At 40.4% G+C, this 23402-nt stretch overlaps 1 protein-coding gene across 2 annotated transcripts; it reads left to right on the top strand.

Annotated features, from left to right (window-relative positions):
• Positions 1 to 733: 733 nt before the first annotated feature.
• Positions 734 to 23368, top strand: kcnn2 (potassium calcium-activated channel subfamily N member 2). 2 transcript variants are annotated; one of them, XM_046375771.1, is made up of 9 exons: positions 734 to 1893; positions 2311 to 2406; positions 11887 to 12305; positions 12634 to 12775; positions 12990 to 13100; positions 13195 to 13322; positions 15397 to 15405; positions 18398 to 18467; positions 21313 to 23368. In XM_046375771.1, the coding sequence occupies exons 1-9, from the start codon at positions 1123 to 1125 to the stop codon at positions 21586 to 21588; spliced, it is 2022 nt and encodes a 673-aa protein (XP_046231727.1). In that variant the 5' UTR covers positions 734 to 1122; the 3' UTR covers positions 21589 to 23368. The 2 variants fall into 2 exon arrangements, with proteins under 2 accessions (XP_046231727.1, XP_046231728.1); XM_046375772.1 differs by lacking the exons at positions 15397 to 15405; positions 18398 to 18467 and having other exon boundaries at positions 21313 to 21483.
• Positions 23369 to 23402: the final 34 nt, after the last annotated feature.

The raw sequence follows: 23402 nt of genomic DNA, 5'->3' as shown, positions 1-23402 counted from the left end.
GATTGTTTTATTAGAGGGATGGTAGTGATCAATGAGCGAGTGGGGCTGTCCACGGTGCTCAAAGTCGGTCCGTCATGAAGTAACTTTCAGCACCGCGGCCAGCTCCAGGTTCCTGTTTAAAAAAACCCCAACACACATTCACATGTCGTGTTATACCGCATTTCTTTAAGTTAAACTCATCCTTTGCAACTTTGCAGATGTTTCTTTTCTCTAATGTTGTTTGCCGCTACGATGATCAGATGATATACGTAGAAACAGAGAGACAACTTAACGACTCCAATGCAGCTGAAGCAGGCAAAGCCTTGTGAACAGCTCTGGCTAAAATCCCACCACAAATACAAAAACATAACTCCAATACAGCCTAACAGCCTTAAGACTAAATTTGTTGCTGCTGCAACGCCAGGACGTGTGGATGATTGGGTTTTCAGTCTTTGGTTTATGCCTCTATAGCTGCTCAATCTCGGGCAGTTGGCTGTATTTCCTCAGGGTGATATAACTCTTCTACTCCATTAATAACGCAAGCACCAGCGGTCACATCAATCTGTGGCTGCAGACGCGAGCCACGGCCGTGTATAGGTGCTACAGGCCCCGCACGGTCACGTGGTCAGCGGCCAATGGGCTGAAAGAAACCAGCAGTTTGTAAATCAGCGGTGACAGCATGTGTTTCCTATGAAGTCAATAAATGGGGACTCAGTCAGGAATTTATGGATAGGCCAGGCTGATGGGTGTTGCAGGGTAGAGGTGTGACATTTAAAACCACTAAAAAAGCAAAAAATTATGTTTTGTTTGGTACTTTTTTACTCTCCTTTTGCTGCATATTTATTATTAGCTCAACTCTGTAATGGCGTGTAAAAGTGCGGGTTGAGCTCCCAAAAAATGTCAAAAATCAAAAATTCAGTTTATTTTCTGTTGATCCTAACGAAACAAGGGTGGGCAACCTGTTCATGACGTCGAGCCAGTTGTTTTGGTCCCCCCCTCTGCCCAATCGGAAGCTCCGCTCACATTCTACCGGAGCCGAAATGGGTCTATTCAAGCAACCGCTCTGTCGTCCCGTAAGTACCTTAACGCCCTTCGACGGGTGCTCTGTGGTACCCGACTGCTGCTTTAAACAGCAGCACTGACATGGAAACCCCATTGCAGCTGCAGAACGATTTCTTTTCAGAGCAGCAGTTCCAGCACTGTAAGTACCAGCACTACTGCGGACGGGAGGATCGGCTCGGCAAGCAGCACGACCAATGCTGCACCTGCAATAACTGCACCTGTGATGCGAGAAAAAGCCTCGTCTTTCGCGGGACGTCGCCGACCACTGTGGGAACTTTAAGGACACCTTCGGAAACGTCTTCGAGGCAAGGTTGCCAGTACAGCGTCTGCGAGTTCACACCCTCTAGTCATGGTAGTTCATCCAGGCATCATCATCCTCACCATCAGCAGCAGCATTGCCGCGATAGGCAGCGGGGCAGCCTGGGCAGCAGCCACAAAGACAGTAACTCCTACAATGAAATAGCCATGAGCAGCTGCAGATACAACGGCGGCGTAATGCGGCCGCTGAGCAACTTGAGCTCGTCCCGCAGAAACATACACGAGTTTGATTCCGAGTCCCAGCCTTTGCAGCCCATCTCAGCCGCAGATGCGTCGGACACTTTAGTATCCAAGCCGGAGAATAATTCCACCACCCTGATGCCTTACGCATCGGGAGACGGAGGGGGCGGCTGCAGCCACAGCGGCGGTAAATCGGGTAAAAAGAAGAACCAGAACATTGGGGAAAAGCTCGGGCACAGGAGGGCCCTGTTTGAGAAAAGGAAGCGACTCAGCGACTATGCTTTAATCTTTGGGATGTTTGGGATCGTTGTTATGGTTATAGAGACTGAACTCTCATGGGGAGCCTATGGAAAGGTGCGTATTTTCTCAAAGCCCATGCCGCCCGGAGTTAATTTGGTGGCATGAGACTGACGGAGCGAGCCCTTTAATTTGGAAAAACCAAAACTTGTGGCAAAAAGTGTTATAGAACAGCAGCCACTTTAAATAACAAATAGCAACAAGGGTCTGGGCTCACTGCAAAGTGTCCCATGTAGTCACATTGTTCCACAAAGGCCAGAAGGCCCACTGCTGCCCAACCATTAAGGAGAATCCCAATAATACAAAAAGATATCACATGTGAGATTTTGGTGCAGCAGACCTTAACAAGCTGAATTATTACATAAATGTATTCTTTTTTCCCCCCCAGACAACAGCTGGTTTACCATGTAGGAATGTGATTTCATGTCATGATGTTGTGTCTTGTTTGGCTTTAGTGTTGTTGCTCTTTTCCAGGAGTCCCTGTATTCATTAGCTCTAAAATGCCTGATAAGCCTTTCTACAATCATTCTCCTGGGGCTGATTATCATATACCATGCAAGAGAGATACAGGTAATGTTGAAACACCCTTTTTTTTCTTCTTTGAATGTTGGTGTTGAAGGGTCTGTAGTCTGCTCTAACAGTGAATGTCTCGTCACATTTAATGATGTCCAATTTAATGTGAATATTTATGATCACCTGCACTTTACAGGATGTCACAAATAGGTCTGAAAAATTGCTCTGAGCATGTGGAAAAGATGTTCTTTATTGATTTACAAATCTACCAAAGCAAATAACTTCTTGTGAAAGCGAGTGAAGTGTTGAATTTCAGTTTCTCTGCAGCATGGGATAAAATTAATTTCCAAAATGAAATTTGTGGAAGGCTTTAACAACTTTATTATTATTTACTAAAAATATGAAAATCCACAGCCCTGTGACTGCATGGATGACAACAGAAGACTGGCCATCAGCTTTTAAAGCCATTTAACACTTCATTATACACTTTGATAAGACCTGGGAACTCCTCACTGGACTCGTGGATGAATGTAGATTGTCAGCCTCCACTGAGATGTTCCAGCACTCGGACAGCTTTATGACCTTGCCTCAGAGCACTGTTGCATTACTTACAGTTCTTCCTGCGCTTCAGCACTCGTGTCTCACGTTGCGGCCACAAAATTAACGAGGCCACTTTCTGCACGGTTGACATACGTTGCCAGAAAGCTTTCATGTATTAGATACTTTCTTATCTTTTTCTTTTTTTTTTTTTTTTTTAAATTAAATCAAGTTAAAAGGAAAACATCAGCTTAAGCATTTTCTCCAATCTTGAACAACACCATGTCTAATCATGTTAATGGATTTCCTTACTTTTAAACAAGATGGTGATTTTTCTTTTTAATGCCTTTAGTTAAATTGTAGGAGCTGATCCAGCTGTTTTTATATGCTCTAAAATGTAGAATAGGTTTTAGTAAAACATATTACATTAGGACAAAACATTAGGCTCTTATAGTTTGCATTAGCTGCACTATATTCATCAGCCTTGTTGGTAGATTTAGTACTTACAGGTCCCAGGGGAGTATCAGTTATTGAAATAGCCCAACAGTAAAATGTGTTGCTCCCTTCAGATGTGTCATTGTAAACCTTTCTTTATGAGGGATGATAGAAATGCACAGACATCATTACCATATTTCAGTGCATAACAGAAGTGGTTTCATTTCCCCTACAGACAGTTCTCAGTAGCTGGTTATAAATTAGAAAGCATACTGTACGTTTGAACCACAGTGTCACATTCATCCTTCCCCCTCTCGGCCTCTGCACCTTCTTGCTCTAATCCTGTGTAAATTATTTAATTCACAAGTGGAGCTTTTTGCACCTCTTGCTTGTGCAAACTTTCCTTGATGCCAAAATATGTAACGATTTAGGTGTAAGTAATGTGTTGCAAAGGTGCATACTTCATCACAGCAGGATTCCGCCTAGTGATTGTGTTAAACTGGTAGTCATTACTCAGCTGTAAGTCTGTGCTCCGTGTTAACAATAAACCAGTGAAATACTTAAGCAATGAATTGTAAATACTTCCAGTTGCTGAAATGTATTCCTTCCATAAGGAATAAAGGATCATATTTCTTGTTCAGTAGATAAATGATGCATATGGTTAGGTGTTATGGGTTGCACACTGATTTTGGGAAATGCTTGTAAGCTTCTCTCTGAAAAGTCTGAAGCATTTTCTATATATTCTAGCAACATGTTTGTATTCACAAATATGGTCCTGACAGCAGTATTTAAACATTTGATACCTCTATATTGCACATTAAAAATGACTGTGAAGCAGTATTCTTTCCCTCACTACAGATGAGCTGATTGTTTCATTTTAGCTCTAAAAATGAACTCTTCTTCCCATGTTTAATCATCAGTAGCTGCACATTTACTCCACAGGAAGGCTGTTTCAGGCCTCTTTGATCCAGACTCCTCTGACAGTCACGTCAATATCCAAAACATTTTTCACCGTAGATAGCGCTGTCTTCACAATAAAGACATTTCCTCTTTTGCTGACCTAGAAAACTTTATTAAGGCAATTGTTTGCCTCAGAGTTGATTACCGCACTGCACTTTTCACCACATATCCCCTCTCCACAAAGATTTATATACAATTTATTCAGACACTCAAGGCCTGAACACTTAAACGAATCAGAAAACATCATCACGTCACTGCAGTCTCACTCACTCCCTTCTGCTTCTCTCTCAGTGTATGAGTTGATTATAAGGTCTGTTTTGTAATTCATCGATTCCTTTTTGGAACAACTTATCAGTCAGTTCCTGGAAACTGACTTTATCTTACTATTTACATCCAGTGTTTTTATTTCCAGTTCCACCGCACCAGCTGCTCCTTTCCTTCCCCGCCTGAGGGGCTTTTGTGCCTCTTGTTGCTAGCCTTTCATTACTTGGTTCTCACAGACTGACATACATTATGTGCATGCACACACATGCACACACACATACAAATTAATTCTAAATCCGTCTCGCTAATGACACACACATTGACGCTGGATGTGTTTCCTTCCTAATTTTTTTCTTTATTTCTTTGACTTGCATTTGGTAGAAATGTGATTCAGTTTCATGTGTGTTTCACTGTTCAACAGGCAGATTAATTGTTTCAGCTCTGATGCTTATCAGATTCTGCTTGTTTTCATAATGTGAGTTTGTAACAGACGCCTGCTGTTAAAAGAGTTCTCTACTGATCTCATCTCAGTCAGACTCACAATGGAGAGTTTCCAAAAAAAATCTGAAGAAACATATATTTTGTCTTTTTTATCCAATGTTTTCTTCTCTCTTGTCAAAACCGGGCATTTACATTACCCACAATCCAGCTCAGCAACTAACAGTTGGGTCAGAGCTTTGGGAATGCTTTGCTAGTAGCTGTTAATGTAGCCTGGAGCCACAAGTCTCTGGTAACCTCTCGTCTGTTAAGTTCACATCTTTCTAATTTGAGGACATTTGTGAGACTTCGCCCAGCTCTGTCTGGGGCTTTAACTTTTTCTCATATGGAGCAGTACTAGCCAAGACTGGTAGACAGACTTTGATGTGTAAAACTGGTGGAGTTACCATTTCTGAAACTCTGCAGTCTTTAGACCCAAGCTTGATCCCACATGAGTAACTTTGTCAGACTTTTCAAAGCTCGTCCAGAGTCACAGATATTGTACATCTATCTTCATAGGCTGTGCTGTACTGCCTGTATGACTAGTAAATTGAATCTGACATGTACAAGAATTTCAGATGGCAAACCTTTTGACTAATTGACACCATATGTAGCATATTATCACCTTCGTGTTCTTCAGTTCTTCAGTTGTGTTATTCTGTGTAATGTCTTTGGTTTGTGGTTCAATTGTTGAGCCTGATGTGTTTGGAATATCAGTAGAGTGCTGTTTTTGGTGCACATTTTTCCATGTGGGAAATTTTGCTCCTGCAGTGAAATAGATTATGCATGCACATCCATGTGTACTCACAGATGCCTGTCAGATGAAGAAGCATAAGGCAGGATGATGAAATATTTCCACACCACTTTGAGCCCCTTAAAACTGATTTACTTGTCAAACTTATTGAAGACCATGCCCTCTCATCTCTTATAGGGCATAACAACAGGAAGGTTTTTTCACCTCAGACTGACTGAAAACTCAGAAGGTCAGGTCAGACAGCATAGATGTTAGACATCAGCTGTCATTTGAATTGTTTAAGGATACATCTGCTGTGCTGCAGTGGCAGTGATGTCTGACCTACTGAGCCAAGTTCATTAACAGACAGAGACAATGTGTCCTGATAAATGTCCTCAAATTAGTCCCAGCATCTGCAAATGGGAGAAACAATATCAATGTTTAAACCTACTGTGCACACACTGATGTCATTCAGGATCGTTTTATACTTCTCCTTGAAGTGATATAGGCTTGATTGAGTCCCAGAGATGTCTTTTGTTGACAGCTGGCAATCTGCCCGAGAAATCTTTAGGCTTTTTAGTTCAGTTGAGTTTGCTGTGTTGGCAGGCTGCGACTTATTGTAGAGTACAAGTGGAAATGGAGAGGTTAGAGTCTGCAGCTGCTTCATGACTTTGATTTGTCATTGTCAAAGTCTAATATGAACTATGAGCTGGGAGCATCTTTCCTGCTCTTGCTGCTGGGATGGTTGATGAGTTCACCTTATTCCCAAACAGACAGAAGCTGACATTTTGAAAGTTTTCTCTTCTTCTCACATCAAAGGCGCTTTGCCGAGGGGCATTTGTGTTAAGGCCATTGCTATGTCGTTGTACCTTGTGATGACAGTTCTGCTGAGTTTTCTTAAACTAATGCAAAACGCTTTGGGGGCTGTTCTGTCTTTGATGTGTACTTTGGTGATAAAAGTCAGCACTGATGTTTCACAGTCACACAGCATTACATTCTACAATCTGCAGAAAAGATAAAATAACAACACATCGCCCAAACTGTGCCAGCAAATCCTGCCAAACTCAAACTTGGCCGTGCTTGTCCGACTACCCCTGGGTGGTGTGTATGTGTCAGAGATACGGTGTAACTGCAGGAGACGTTCTGCATTTCTCACAGTGAAATCTGTCCTCTACCTGAGACTGCAGACTGGAGTCAGATAACCACCACTGGCTGGTGACCTCAGTGTTTTCACTGAACGCTCAGGCTTTTAAGGCCAGAGATACCCAGCCTCACAAAGAGTTGAGAATCCTAAAGATTATTTATTGATATCATTTACTAAATTGTGCTCTGCATGTGACTTTAAACATGCGGGTGAATTTTAGATTATTAATGTGTGCTGTTTGGCCACAGCAGCATCACTTTAAAGAAAGATTTATACAAGCTTTTAGTTTGGCTCAGAGAGGCTTTACTTCGCTTGTATAGAAGAGTGTATATGCAAATGTGAGATTTAATTTCACAAACAAAAGCCAACTGAAACTGCACTGGCTTCAGATTTACTCTGCAAAGTGGTCTCTTAGTGGCTCGCTTTGATATCATAAATAAAGTATTACATTAATGTCTAATTGGGCTGAACCTCTCAACCTAATTCACTAATGAGATTGAGCGATTTCATTCTCAGTGACAAGATATACGTTCCCATCTCCACATTACACAGATTAAATATTGAGCTGGATTCCATTAGTTATATTGAGCGTAGTGAAACTAGTAACCAACCCAGCTAGCATCGCAGGTGAGGCCCCCTGAAACTGCCCAGTGTAGATGCAGGACATGCATCTCAGGACATATTCTGCTGTGTTGTCTCTCTCTTCGTGATTCAACTGTCCATCAGAAAACAATCTGAGAGAAACCAGTGACAACTGGATTTGCTCGTCGTATTGGCTGTCTGTTGTCTGAGATCTGTTGTACAATTCAGAGGCTATAATTAAAATATATTTTAACGTTGCCAATAAAATTGGTTTAAAGGCAGAAGTCTCTGCCAGTTTCCCACTAAAGTTTAGTGAGAGGCCCTTGTTTGTATTTGTTGTTTGGGTGAAGTAACTGAATTTTGTAACTTCCGTGTGAACTGATTTTCCTCTTTGTTGATGCAGCTTGCGTGAGTTCGATATTGTTTCTCCTTTATGATTATCCCCTCCTTGCTGTTAGATGTGTCTGATTCACCTCACTAATATTTAGGTCAAAATAATAATCGTCCTTTCTGACATTTTAGAAAATAACTGTTTCTCTGTACACCCATTTGCATGATTTCTTCTGTATGTCTATGAATATGAGAATTTCCCCACTACAGGACTAACAAAGGTTTATCTTATTTTATCTTAAAACAATTACTAAGAAAAAATGTACATGACATGATTGAATTTGGGCAGAGGTAGTTTCCTATTGTAAACCTCTATTAGTTACTTCATGTTGTTTTAAAAACTCAAATATCATAGTGCTGACTGAAAGTCTACAGTCTTCTATGTTGCTGTCTAAATAACACCCACAATTTTAACTGCAATGAAGTTACTCAAATTTAAAATCCTTTTAGTTGCTATGTTTATTTTGTCAGCCTCCTATAACTAATGTGCCCTGTCTTGTGAACTGTGTGTTATCGTGGCTGACTCTCAGTGTCTTCCTTTCTATTATACTTTTGACATGATTTAAAACACTCAGGTTTTTCCACTGCAGATATAGTTTCCTCCACCTCTCTGTCATAACCGTTGGTTTTGCCTCTGGCATGGAATATTTGATGCTCTGAGGTAAAGGGCCCTTGAGTATTGTGTTTCAGGTCATCCATTACCATAATTGCTTTTACCTACCAAGTAGGCTTTCCTTATGCAACCTGCGCTTAAATGTTTAATTACATTGTTTTGAGGTAACAAACTTTGTAACTGCTTTTGACAGGACGGGTTTGTTGTTTAAAACGTAAAATAAAACGCTGCTTGTGCTGTGTGCAAACAATAGATTTAGCTGCTTTCAAAGCCCTAATTCTGTAAGTAAGAAACTGTAGCAGACTGGAGTCACAGCTTGTGTTTCCATGTCTACATTACACTCACTTGGAAAGCCGAACAAGACGAGCTGTGGTTAGAGTTACACACTTCTCTGACAGATGTCAGTTTGTTAAAGGAGCGCAGCGTCATTCATTTGATATGAACAATTGCCTCTAAAAATTTAATTCATGTGCTTTCTGTGTTTGAGGGAAACTTTGATTGTAGCTTTTAAATAAATACAAATGAGGCTTTGTGAGACTGTTGTACCGTTTGTTTGGGGACATGTGTTAGTTGTAAATTGTTTTGACTGTAATGTGCCAGCTTGTTGACAGATGATATTTCTTCTACAGTAGCTGTTCGACATGCAATTGGCTCAGAAGCTGTAATAAGTGTGCACTGTGGTTCAGTGCAGTTTGTGTGTTAAAGCTTAATGGGCAGCTGTAGTGTCGGAGTGCCTTTGAAGCTGTCAAACAGCAGTATGTGGAGCATTCATGTATGTCTGTGAGAAAAGGGGCAGTAATATTGATTTTTTTCTATGTTCTCTCTTTATCCTTGAACATGTCGAAAAGAGCTTTTTTTTTTTTTTTTGATGTGAAAAATGTGACTGTTTCAGCAATTCAATTTTTATGTAACATCGCTGCTAAATTTACAATCTAGGTCACTGATCCCATTAGCCCTCCAGGAGTGGGACAGTGTTTTACTTCTATAATGAGAAATTTCAAATGATACTAAATGGAGAGTATTTGGCTAGATGCCTAGTTGTGGTGTGTGCCACCAGTGTGTGTTGAATATTATGAATGCTTTATTTCTCAGAGAATTAAAATTGTAGTTTTGAATGTAAATCACTATATCCAGCATGTTTCAGACCTGAACCGTTAAGAGAAACCAAATATCAGTTAGCTTAATATAAGCTTAACATAATGACACGATAATTTGCATAAAGCCCATGTTATACATTAGCAGTGGAATTAAGATTTTCCAAAATTATTGTAAACTACTATTCTTTCTGATATATATTGGCATATTGACCTTTCTAGAAACTAGAGAATAAAGCCCAGATCCATGCTGCACAGACATCATGTTTTTGTCATAACGTTTTTGCAGTAATTCCTGCAGTATAAATTAAATATAAATCATTTAAGAATTTAAGATATTCTTTTGTTGTCCCAGAAGGTTTTAGACCATCCTCCTCTCAGCAAAAAGAAAAAAAATTGATAACCCTTCCCCTTTCCTGACACCACTTAATCCTACTAATAATTTTTGTCCCTAAACTTGGAATTTTATGTTAAATTCTTATAGTTGGCATGTATTTATGGAGTGGGGGAAAAAAGTCACTGAAAATTCAAACACTAATTCATGCCCTCTCACATACTGAATTGACCTGTGTGCAGTCCTGTTCTGAAAGAAGCTAAACTCTAAGCAGCAACATTGTACTGTATGTGCATATTTTGATTTAAAATCCTGAGACTTAGCTGGACATGCTATAATTCATTACGAAGCATAATGAGAAGCTTCTCGACAAAATGTAATCATGTGCAGTTTTTCTTTTCTCTCCTTTCAAGCGGCTTCTGCTCTCATGGCAAAAAAAAAAAAAAACAGCCACCAGGAATCCTCGCTTGTATTTGCTGACAGCCATGTTTTGTGAAATATCTACTGCCAGTTGTGACCGTCTGTACACAGGCGGAGGACCTTGAGGTGATTGAGTGGATAGAGCACGAGCAGCTGTGGAGGAATATCAGTGTGCCGTGTCAAAAAAGAGGAATTGTTTGACAAGTAGATATTAATTAATGCAGTTTGATAGCTTTTAATCCTCAACTTACACCTGCAAATATAAAATGAGATGAAAGGAGTAAGATGGAGATAACATATCTACGACTGTAAGCAAGATCAGGGATCACTGTGAATGAGTCGGCGATGGCGATCACGGGCTCAGCCGTTAGTTCGGGGTGAATACACTGAGCAGTTTATCTCCCAGTCGAAGATAAGCGCAAATTGGACTGAAAGTGATGAAGAGGAGGGAGGGGATGAACAAGAGGACGAAATAGCAGAAGCAGCCATGTGAGGCCATGTGAGGAGGCTGCTGTATATGACAGAGGACAGGGCGGAGAAGAGTGATGAGCAGTGTTGAAATCCACCCACACCAAAGTCCCCAGTGGAACGTCCTGCCTTCTGGTCGGGGTGGCCAGGCGACCAAAACCTAATGCTAATGTGGAGGCGGCAGATGTTCTCATCAGTATAAGGCTTTGAAGTTGAAAATGCTTACTGCATGCTGCTAATGTAACACTTTTTTGTGAGAGAAAAACAGAGTAGGGAGGACATTTATAGCACAATTCAGTGTCCTGGAGTGGTGGAGAGACTATTTGGCTTATCTTACAACTTCTACTCTTACTACAGTCACATATTACTGCGTGTAATTCTTGTCAATTATTGAAGAATTTTATATATCTGAGTTCAAGTTGATGTCTTCAAATATCTTTGTGTTAAATCCCCTTATTGCAGAAGCTAGAACAACAACAATTATAAGATAAAATAAGAAACGATTGAATAATTTTTACTATTATTATTATTGTTATTATACTGTGTTATATAAACTCTCACCTTCTAGACAGCCATTGTCACTTTAATATTAAAATCAAACTTGAGAATGCATGTAGCTTGAGATAGGTAATTAAGAGCGTGCAGAAATGAATAGAAACAAATGTCTACAAGGACAGAGCAGGATAAAAAAAACATGAAAGCATCTACAACACCATGGGATTCTTTGGATAATGTATTCAGAAAAACAAAGTCGTGGTATTTCAGCGTTGCAGCCTTCGTCACATTATTATAACAGATATTTTTTCTTTAGCTGCACCTCCTCCAGCTGCTGTTTTGGATCAATTTTGCTCTTTTGAAAATGCAATTATTTAGTATGTATAGTATATTATTTGTCTTTAATGGGCATCAATATGAAAAAAGCTGCTGAGGGCTTTAAAAAATGTGACTGAAAAAAAGTGATTTCATGACTCAAGGCTATTTGTGACTTATTGTTTAATGATTTCCTGTAGATTGCTGTTTCACCATGATGAAATTGTTCCCTGTGTTTTGACCCTCCATCGGCCTCACCTTGCCCTTTCCTTGCAGTTATTTATGGTGGACAACGCAGCTGATGACTGGAGGATAGCCATGACATATGAGCGCATCTTCTTTATCTGCCTGGAGATCCTCGTGTGCGCCATCCACCCCATCCCAGGAAACTACACCTTCACCTGGACAGCACGTCTGGCCTACTCCTATGTGCCATCCAAGACGGATGCAGATGTGGACATCATCCTGTCCATCCCCATGTTCCTGCGGCTGTACCTCATCGCTCGTGTCATGCTGCTGCACAGCAAGCTCTTCACAGACGCCTCGTCCCGCAGCATCGGTGCACTCAACAAGATTAACTTTAACACACGCTTTGTGATGAAGACCCTCATGACCATCTGTCCCGGCACTGTGCTGCTGGTCTTCACCATCTCGCTGTGGATCATCGCTGCGTGGACTGTGAGAGCTTGCGAGAGGTGCCTGGATCAGTTTCTCACGCTATGCTGCTCTGCTCTGCATGAAACATAGATAAGGCATAAAAATAGATAATGTACATACTTCTTAGTGAGCTCACTCTGTGTCTGAGCATCAAGATAGAAAGAGTTACATGAAAAGATTATAGCCCCTCTGTATTCTGAGTATTTAATCTCATGGTCAATGCTACACTGGATGTTTTTTTCTTCTTGTTTAAAAGGAGAATTAGTCATGAGGCAGAGCTGGAGTTCATCTGCTTTTTTTTTTTTTTTTTTTTTTTTTCAGGTGCATTAACTTTAGTCAACCTGTCACATTTATTATTTATTGCAGGTACCATGACAACCAGGACATAACCAGCAACTTTCTAGGAGCCATGTGGTTGATCTCAATCACGTTTCTTACCATTGGATATGGGGATATGGTCCCGAACACATACTGTGGGAAAGGAGTGTGCCTCCTGACTGGCATTATGGTGAGAAAACCAGAGTAGCACACAGAGAGTTTATTATTTAATATATATTTTTTTTTTTTGCCAGTCCGTATTTCTCAGCATGTTTGAAAAACTGACAGAAAATATCTGATACTACTACTAATGCTACTAATGTTTCGTGACTGGAAACAAATAGTTGGCAAGCAAGTGAAAATCTGTGTTGTGTATTTACGCGTCTATTCTTTTTATTTGACAGGGTGCTGGCTGCACTGCCTTGGTGGTGGCTGTGGTGGCAAAGAAACTGGAATTAACCAAAGCTGAAAAACATGTCCACAATTTTATGATGGACACCCAGCTGACAAAAAGAGTAAGGAAAAACTCTGCATTTGGTCATTCGGACATAACAGATGCTTCCGCTTTCTGCGTTCTTGACCAGATGTTTGACTTTTTCTGCACTTCAGGTGAAAAACACAGCTGCGAATGTTCTCAGGGAGACGTGGCTCATCTATAAGAACACCAAACTGGTGAGGAAGATGGACCACGCCAGAGTCAGGAAGCACCAGAGGAAATTTCTCCAAGCCATTCACCAGTAGGTACCACGCTCTGAGCCCTGATCCCTGCTGCTTATGCTGATCTAATGCCTTTTATCCTGCAGTGTGTTCACTGGGTTCACCAATGCAACATCAACCTGAAATCTGAATTGTTTGACACCTGTAGCAAATATATCTGCTCATATTATTGAAGGATCTTGACCAAGGTTCACCCGACTTGGCTAACTTTAAATTTGCAGATGTGATAATGAGTTGGCCTGTTGATTCTGGATCATAAATAGTGGGAAAATATGCAAGGGAATAAAATGTATGTACATAGTGTTCACTGATGCACTAGTGGTTCTTGTAGTCTATTTATATTACAGAGTAAGAGCTGAATGAAAGTTGCATATTTTATCTTGGTAAAATGGTATTTTCTCTGTGTGAGAATTTGAAAACTTCCCATAAGATCTGGGTATATTGTGGACAAAGTCCATCTTGCAGCAGCCTCAGTTTTGCAGAAGTATTCCTGTAAAAGAAAAATGAATTCTACCTTGAAGTACAGAATTCACAGCAGTATGATATTGATCTCTCGCCGTCTCTCTCACCTTTTGCTGTCAGACTAACTCTTGTGTGTTGTGTCTCTCGCTGTATGTCAGTTTGCATGCTGACTTCGGGGGCTGACACATCTAGGTTTCTACTTTTCCAGCAACTGGTCAGACACTTACCTGTCAGCTAGTCTTTTAGTGGGTCCCCCAGGACTCCCAAAGTGCTATCTAACTCCAAAACAGTATTGATTTTAGCCTCACCTTGCTTTTGTTTTTCTTCAACCTACGGTGCTTACAAGCACATCCAGTCTGTGGCTTCTTTCAATAACTGGCAAACAACTCAGTGCTTTATGAACAACAACATGTACAATTATTTTGTTATTATGCAGCTTTATGCTCAGGTAAAATGTCATCTCTTTATATATTTATTTGCTTCCTGTGGTTTTATGTATGTATATGGGTCTTTGTGATCTCCTGTGTGTGACTTTTATTTGCTCATGAATCTTTTGTACACGCGTTTATGTTTTAAAGACATTAGGATGTTTAATTACAAGGTCAAGAAATACACAAGCCGTCTGCTGCTGCTGCAACCCGCATCCAGATTTGTGCTATTTCATAGCATTTTGGTTGGTTGCTTTGTTGAGTCATTATGTCCTTGCTGTCACATTCAGGCAATTTGCAGCGGTGATGACAACATCTCATGTCCACCTCCTGTTCTTTAGGACAGCCTAATAATGGAAATCCCTCTGAGCTAAAGCTAAATCTATATAGAACCAGACTGGATGGGAAAAAAGTCACTCACAGCTCTGTGTGCAAGGACAACTACTCAGCATGGTGTCGATATCCTCCCGTCACACTTACATCTTTTAAAGATTCTGTTTTGTTCAGGATGTAGTGTGTATACAGGCCTTATCTTGGTGAGTTTAAGGCATTGCCCGTAGCCGTGGTGCAGGATGTAATACACAAACTCTGGATTGAGATGAATATAGGACAGGAAGCACCATGACAGTGATCTGATTGCTCAAGTGGAGGGTTGGAAAAGGCCTACAGCCATCCTTGACCTGTCATGAGGCAATAGTAAACATCAAGTCAGATATCATCGTGCCTGTTTCCTCTGGTCAAAGCTACAAGTCAGTGCGAAAACCTTTCTCTGCGGTCCTCATCAGTCACTGTAAAGGATGTGAGGTGTAAACAGTTGTTAAATGGAGCCATAGACGCTTTGAGGCACTGTCTGCTTTGGTGAATGTTTACTGAAGTTAGCAGGAAGGTTGTTTTTTATTTACTTTGTTCCTGATAACCAGGACTAGTGTGAAGGGGAAAAAAAGGGATTAGAGTTAGAGAGCAAGCAGAGCTGCAGCTGCCAGAAGCAGGGAATGATAACACATTGGTTGCAGAAAGAAGAAAGTCAAGAATAAATTGTTGCTGCTGTTCGGAGGTGAAGTGACAGTGTAGAGATGAGGGTTACAGCAGCCAGACTTGAGCAAACAGATTTTGCCATCTGAATATGTTTATCTGATGTTGTAATAATTCATTTGTCTACTTCATGTTTCCTTTTTTTCCTGTTTGTGTCGACACAATGCAATAGAGCTCGAAAGTAAGTCTTCGCCTCACACGTAGATACAGACCTGTTGTTTGCATGCTAACGAGAGCTTGCCCTTGAACCCAATAATGTGACTAAAAAAAAATTGCACCCCCTCATTTGATAAGTGAAATTCATGCCGCAAAAAAAGTTGTTGTTTGCAATGGTTGCGATTGTTTCACATGACACAAACCATAATGTCACCAGATTGTTTCATTTAAGGTATTAGACGTCTGTTCGACGAAGTAGCTTGTCAATTTGATACACATCGTACGCATCAGTCTCGCATTATTCACTCAATCTTCAACATTTTGTGATGCAACCTGCTTTAATCAATCAGCCCAACACATCATATAACTTATTATGGACACATGCAGCACATTGTAAACACACCCATAGAAGCATATGAAGTGAATTTCAGTTATCGGTGATGGAGGGTGTTTTTCTTTCCATTTCTGCATGGATGTGATGAGAATTTGATCTTTAATCAGAAAGCTACTGATTAAAACTCCAATCAACTGTGCTTTCACTTACCGAAGGATGACGACCAGAGCTCTACAGGAGAAAGACCTGCAGTAGCACAAGTATATAATTTAAAATGCCCCTCAAGTCATGTTATACAATTTAGCAGTCGTGCTTGTACAGATGAGGGCTCGGGGTCATCTTTCGGCGTGTGGAACCATTGTTAACGCCTGTTACTACATTTGCAGCAGCATTTCCTCCATTTCTCTGTTGGATGACACAGTAGAAAAGACGCTGATGCGATGTTATCATGGCTGGTAAGCAGCATAATTAACATAGACATACAGCTATGTTATGCTGTCATGCATCTCTGCACTAAGAAGAATTAGCACAGTTTGCGACAGAGACTGTTCAAACACTCCCGAGGTCATTCGTATTGTGCATTTTATCCACCAGGCACGATGTTGCACACAGGCAACCAAATATTTTACAGTGTGTTTCAGGTCATAACATCTGTTAAGTGGAGCGTCTCAGTAAATCCCCATTGGGAATGCTGTCCCTTTCCATCTACAAGGTTGAAGTGGGAGTCATAGCAAGAAGCAGGACAGTAAGTGCTTGTTAGCTCAGAGATCAGTGGATTGGAGAAACAGCAAAGTGACCTAAGATGAAGGTCAAGGTAAAGCCTCAGAGCAATCCTGTTTCAGCCCGAGAGGCTGCAACTGTGACCGACAGCGTGAAGCTGTCAGTAGGGATAGAAAGAAAAAAAAACGACCCTGTCCACTGAAACATTAACATTTCTCTCCACAATGAGGTAAACAGAGGTCATGACAAAGAAAGCAAGTCGGGAGCGGTTGAAAAAAAATATGGCGCAGCACTAACTGAGATTGCCTTTGATTTAGTAGGGTATTGAAAAGCTTAGCATAGCCATTTTCCCCTGATGAATAGCAAGCAGGTCTAGAGAGCCCATTCACAAAGAGAACTGCCCGTGAGGATTGATTGACTGAGGCAAAGAGACACATTGAATGTAAAAGACAGGGCCTCCTCATCTTGACCTCTTAGCCGCCCAGTGCTTCGACCCCATCTGACAGCTATTGGTCATCCAACTGTGAAATGTCTAATTTTAACAGGTCTTACATCAACTGCAAGGTCATATAACATTGAATATCTGTTATCTTCCATCATTTTAGAGACCTTCTTTTCCTTTAATTTAATCAATGAGTTGAATAATAAAAAAATTGTAATAGCATCCTGTACTTGTCTTTAGAGTCTACTCTGTATGAAGCATTTCAGTCCTCAGTTGTCAGGACGTCTTCCCTTGCCTGTAGTTTCCTTTGGTGACGCCTGTGGCCCCCTCTGTTGGTCTGACCTGTCATCTTCTCTCCACATCTGCCTGTCTGCAGGAAACAGAGAAATTCCTGCCTTGCATGAGAATGGGCATATCTCAGCTAATTATCAAGCTCCCCAAGGGCCCCTTAAATCCCGTCTCGATCTTCATTACTGTTTTACACACAACCTAATGATCACCTCACACTGCATTCATGTCTCAGTTATAGGATTTATTATTATTATTATTATTATTGTAATTATTTAATCAAAATATCAAACGTTGGCAAACTTGCCTTCTTGATGTTGGCCTGTGTATTGTGCCCAGTTTAATTTAAAATGCGTGGGTGATTCAGGACAAAAAAAAAAACTGTTTAATATCTTCAAACCACGTGTGGTTGACAAGCTACAATACTGCACACTTGCTGTTTGGAGCCCCCTGAGAGGATGAGTAAAAACGGGCTTTAGAAGCCAATTAAACAGGAGATGTGAATTATTTACGCATGTTGTACGGAGTAGGTGGGTTAAGACTTTAACAGGATGATTTTTGATTGATGAAAAAGAAATGTTTTAAGTGTTGTTTTTAAAGCTAGTGAGGTATTTTCTATTCATGATGCAAGGCTAACAGGTTTCCTTCAAGCTCCTAATTGTGAAGACCAGATTTTTCTCAATTTTTGTGTCTCATTTTTTTAAATGTTTGTACGAGAAAGTGCCGAAAGGAAAGTATGTGAAGTTAGCTCATAATCACAAGTTAAATATTAGCCTCTATGTTCAAACATGTTAAAACAATGTTTGATATCTGTCACTTTTGAGTGACTAAATAATTCACAATCTTAAACAGAGAGCAATAACCAGAAGGAGAACTTTAAAGATACAACAGTGGGTATTTTTAGTGTGTGTCAAGTAGCACGATGAATCATGTTTACACTTAGGTGCTCTGATACTATGAGTCCTCGTCATTCCTTGAGTATGGTTGTATGTATTGGTTGAGTAGGATGCAGAGCTGTTTTCATTCTCCTCAGTGGCAGCTCTCTCCCCACCTCTGTGGTCTCCTTTCCACTTGCATGCAACTCAACCAAACAGACTGACCCCTGCATTTTCTACACACATCCTGTGCATGTCCTAGGAGTGCTCTCCGTGTGTATGCCTTGTGTGTGCACAAATTTAATGACAAAACTCTGATAGCGTTAATTTATTGGGTTCTGAATGGTCTTGTGTTCAGATTGAGAAGTGTTAAAATGGAGCAACGCAAGCTGAATGACCAAGCAAACTCACTAGTGGACCTTGCTAAGGTAAGCTATAGACTGAACAGTCTACTGCTGCATTGTACATGAGGATAGACCACTATCCTGATAAGTTTCTCTCCCTTGTGTGACTAAATTCAATGCATGCTAGCTCACTCGCTGAATTAGTTGTGTTTTCTAATATAATCAAAGTCTACAGGTGTCAAATAAACAGACAGGCTTTTCACAAGGTGATTAAAAATAAATCTGTGATGATTCTGGTTGTTTGCGCTCACCTGAGATTCTCATCATTTGGGTTTGAAATAATAACATTTTATTTCACAGTGTAAACTACTATCCTCAGGACATCTTCGCCTGAGAATACCTGAATGAAAATAACAAGAAACCCCCCTGTTTGTGTCTGTGCTGTTTTTTCACTTTATGCATTCTCTGATGTTTGCCTCCAGATGCACTAAACAGAAGCTGACAAACCTTAGGGAAAGACCAGGCAGCGCGCCAGCCTGACACAGCAGAAACTGTAACCTGGGAAGGGAGACACACTGTGATCTGATGATTCAGCCAGAAATAAAGGCAGAGAAAGAGAGGAGAGAAAGACAGAGCGCTTTGACATTCAAAAGTACACCACAGTCAAACTGGAGCTGGGCCAGCATGTCATGAACGGTATTAGTTAATACTGCCCAGTCACCTCGTGCTGTAAAACAGCAGCAAAAAGAGTTGGGATGTGACATTGGATAAGGTGGCTTATAGCCAGTGGCACTAAGCTGGAACCTGTTGTAAAAGCCTGTTGCCATAGGAGGGCAGTGTAGCTCCAGTCCCTTCATGCTCCCAGTGGAAAGATGGAGCTAAATAGAGCTGAACATATCATTGGCAGCTGCATTGCCACTGCAGTGCAATGAGAAATTCCTCAGATCACGATGTATCCCCTCAACTCATTATCTCTGCTACAGTCTAATACAGCATTTTTTTTTTTAATTTATTTATTTAATGTGACTTAAGTGGTGCACTGTTTGGTCGAATGTTGTTTTTTTTTCCACAGCATTTCTTTCACTTTGCCAATAAGGCAAAAATACATGTCAATTGCAAAACTGCCTTTTGAAACAGTCTCTGCCACTCTCCTCTCTCCTAATTCTCTAGTGGGTTGTGTCGATTCATGGTTGAAGTGCATCTCTAATAACCGTATAGACTTGCTGCAGCAGTTTCATCCTCTATTTATGATATTTGTTGCCTCATGGTTTAATGGGCTTCTGTTCTTGGTCTCCAGCATTTTATGCCATCATTATTTAATGTGTTCTTGCTAGATTTCATGATTTAGTTAGTTCAGTCCTCATGCAGGTCTGTGCCTTGGTGCCATTCATTTCTCAGACAGAAGAAGAATTATACCTGTATAAGATATTATCCCCATACATTCAGCTATTTGATTAACATCACATGAACTGTTTAACTTTCAAAATGCGATTGTGATCCCCTAAAAAATTTGCACATGACAACAAATTAAAGATTAAATGTTGTAATGTGTTTATGTAAGGAATACAACACAGTGAAGCCCTTGTCTCCACTAGCTGTCAGGTTGAGAGCTGTCAGTGCAACTTGAGTGCTCACTGATTCACATAAACAACCGATCCCATTATTCCCGCCTCAAATCAGAAGAGGACAAGGTAAGTGATAGATGGCATTGCCTGTAGGCTGCCAGGGATTATTAGTCCTCCACTGAATAATACCTCAGAAACCGCCCTCCAGGAGCATCACTCCCCCACCTCATCCAAAATGTGACATGAATTTCTTAGCGTGTTGTTGACTGTTTTCTAAGTACAGAACCCTGGAGTTAAAATGCCTCAGCTACAGTATATTTTTAAAGGTCTGTGAACAGATGACTGATGCATTCAAAAGAGCAGAAAGCATCATCAGCAGGCACCTTTCCTGTCTACTCAAGGTCATGGGCTAATGTACTCTAGCCCGCATGGAAACATGAACTCTTGTAAACTGGTCTTATAAAATCTGCCCTTTTCAGACAGCCTGTAACAAAAAAGTAGGAGGTCTCAAGGTTGTACCTTGTCATAAAAAAACTTGATATCCTCCTGACCTTTTTTAAATGTGGAATTTACTTTCTTGCTTTCAATCTCTGCTCCCCCCAAGATTTTAAAGTGGGGCAGTCATTGGAAAATTGAGGAAATTCCATGACAGTACAGTAAAAATAAACATTTACTTAACTGTAAAATATGATATGTTAATTCAGCTGGATTTTCATGTTCTCACAAGATATTTTTCTTAAATCAATACCTACATGCCCACATGTGCATTGAATGGGTTTTTGTCTTCTGTAGTTAATTCTCATCTAATTCCATCTTTGTGTTACTGTCTCTCTGCTGTTACCTCAGTTGGCACGTACCGTAAATTAAAGCACAAGAAAAGAAGTAAAAAGACTGATTTTGGAAGATGCCCACCTGTTCGGTGTAACTCAGATTGCTGAAACAGCATATTGACTTCAGCTGTACTTTAACATACATTACTACACAGTATACAGTATGAAGCTTGTGCAGTGTGCACATGTGCATGTGAGTATTGCTTTCAGACAGACTTGGAAAAAATATGTGATTATATCCCTTAATTTTGTGGAAGACAATTAACAGTTGGTAATGACTGCTCTATTCATATGGGGTTTTTCTTTTATTTAAAGCCAGTCTGCAGTCTGAAGAGATGGGACATTAAAAGAAAGTTAATCTTTTCTATTTCCCTTCCTCTCCTTTATAGAATGAAGTCATAACACTTTTTCTTGTGTATTTATTGAAGTTTTGTTTTTATCTGTAAACCTGTGTGTCAATAATGGGCACATACTCTATTGTCCATCAAATAGGAAAATAATCACTCTGAGTGTGTTTCCTCTCCCCTGTTCCAGACTCAGAACATCATGTATGACATGATATCAGACTTGAATGAGAGAGGAGAAGACATGGAGAAAAGGATTGCCCTGTTGGAGACAAAGCTGGAGACTCTACTGAGTAACTTGCAGGCTCTGCCAGGACTCATCAGTCAGGTCATCAGCCAGCAGCACAGGGACTTCCTGGAGGTGCAGCTCCAGCCTTATGACAAACACAGCCCTGAGCGCTCACAGTCAGTCTCCCGACGACGGTCGTCCTCCACAGCACCACCCACCTCCTCCGAGAGCAGCTAGAGTCCAAGGGGAATGCCTCCAATGAAGACTTTTGCCATCATATGGCCAAGTTGCATTTATCGTAAAGCCTTATGGTTTCAACAAGTATTATCCAAATTCTGATGACAGAATCCGAGATACTGGGGACAATGCATTTTAACGGATAACTTCATGCTGTTATTTGTTTTTTATTACCTCAAAAGATGTTATCCTTGCTCTGGTGACTTGACCACAGATAATGGCGCTTCCCTCAGTAAAAACTTAAAGGCCTGTCGATGGGGGTATGATAAGAGCTCTACTCCATCTCTATGCAGAGATAGCCAGTTTTAGGTGGCAAGGTCATCATGTGTGAAACTATTGCACTAAAATAGTGCTTCTCACAGACTTTGTGCTTCTGCTGGCTTGATTCAGTTGCCGTGATCCTCAAAGCAAACTGAGAAACCACTAAGATATTAGTCAGGGAGCATGACAGTGATATTGAGGAAAAGTGCTGTGTTTGATGGACTGGAGTGAACTGACACCAAACGGCAGATGAAAATCGCTCCTACACACTGTCACTCAGAGATAACTTTAAAAGCTTGAAATGAGAAAAAAGCATATATCTTTTAGGTTAGAAACAGCATCAACTATAGCAGTTTTCTTTTGCAGAGTGCCCCTGTAGAATGACTATTTTTGGGGCGACGTTGCAAATAATTTAATCCTCTAGTCAAAATGAATGCATCAGAATCTGTACTTGCACTTACTTTTTAATCAATGCACTTCAATGCTGACTGAAGTATGATATAAAGATGCATTGCTCATTAAAAGAAGAAGATTTCAGATGTTTGGGCATGGGTCTATTATTGTTAATTCTCGAAGTTGTGGCTAGTGTTGATGAATCAAGTGAAAGCCGGTTGTCTGTTTTTCAAAAAGAAGCTTTTACTTAGACCTGCAAAGGTCTACAGAGATGTATCGTGGGTCCAACTCAGTAATTACCCTTGTCTTGCTGTGTCTCACCTCCTGTCCTTTCGTGCTGTGCTATTTATGCTCGCTGTCACCCTAGCTGGGCAACAACAAATGCTGAACAACATGTCGTTAAAACCATATCTACCTTTTAAAAGAAAAAGCCTATTTTTATATATTTTGATGAGGACAAGCACACCTCCTACAACTGAACAACCAACAAAGGGGATGCAAGATGTGACAGATTCAGCATATCTAGCATATGGCTTAATATTTCTTGGACTGGAGTTAAGGCACAGACAATGAAGTTGTCTATTAGATTCTTTCCTGGACTTAATTGTAGACTATTTGAAAATTGCATTATTCCTCAGATTGTATTTATTTTTTTGATTTAGATGACACTGTTGGCTGAGCTGAGAGAGCAATATTCAAGAGCAGAATTGGTAAATCTACCTACTGTGACTGTCAGTTATTAGGTTTTTAGATTAAGTTATAATATCAAAATCAAATTAAGATATTTAAATTTGATTGAAATATCCTCCTTGGCCTTTTGCACAATCTGTCTCCATATTAACTGTGTGAAAAGCCATGATGTGGACAATATACCCTCTAAACATTAATATTCACTATATGAATATACTATAGTTGTAAATGTAACCTTTTTAAGGTTCAGAGGAGAGGGTCAGAGGAGATCTGGTAAAATCAGCAGCACTGACTTTGATCAACAAGGCCACCACCCACTAACCACTAAGTCAATAAGATGGTCGACAAAATGACAGATGTTCAGTCCACAAACTTCAGCAACATAGAAACCAATGAGAGATTATACTGTATGCGACTTAAACAACAATTAAACAATAAAAATATACAGTTTGACAGGCCTGTGTGTGCCT

Source organism: Scatophagus argus, chromosome 20, assembly GCF_020382885.2.
Source record: "Scatophagus argus isolate fScaArg1 chromosome 20, fScaArg1.pri, whole genome shotgun sequence".
Taxonomy (NCBI): Eukaryota; Metazoa; Chordata; class Actinopteri; family Scatophagidae; genus Scatophagus; species Scatophagus argus.
Note: the sequence above shows the minus strand (reverse complement) of the source record. Positions and strands in the feature narration are given on the sequence as shown.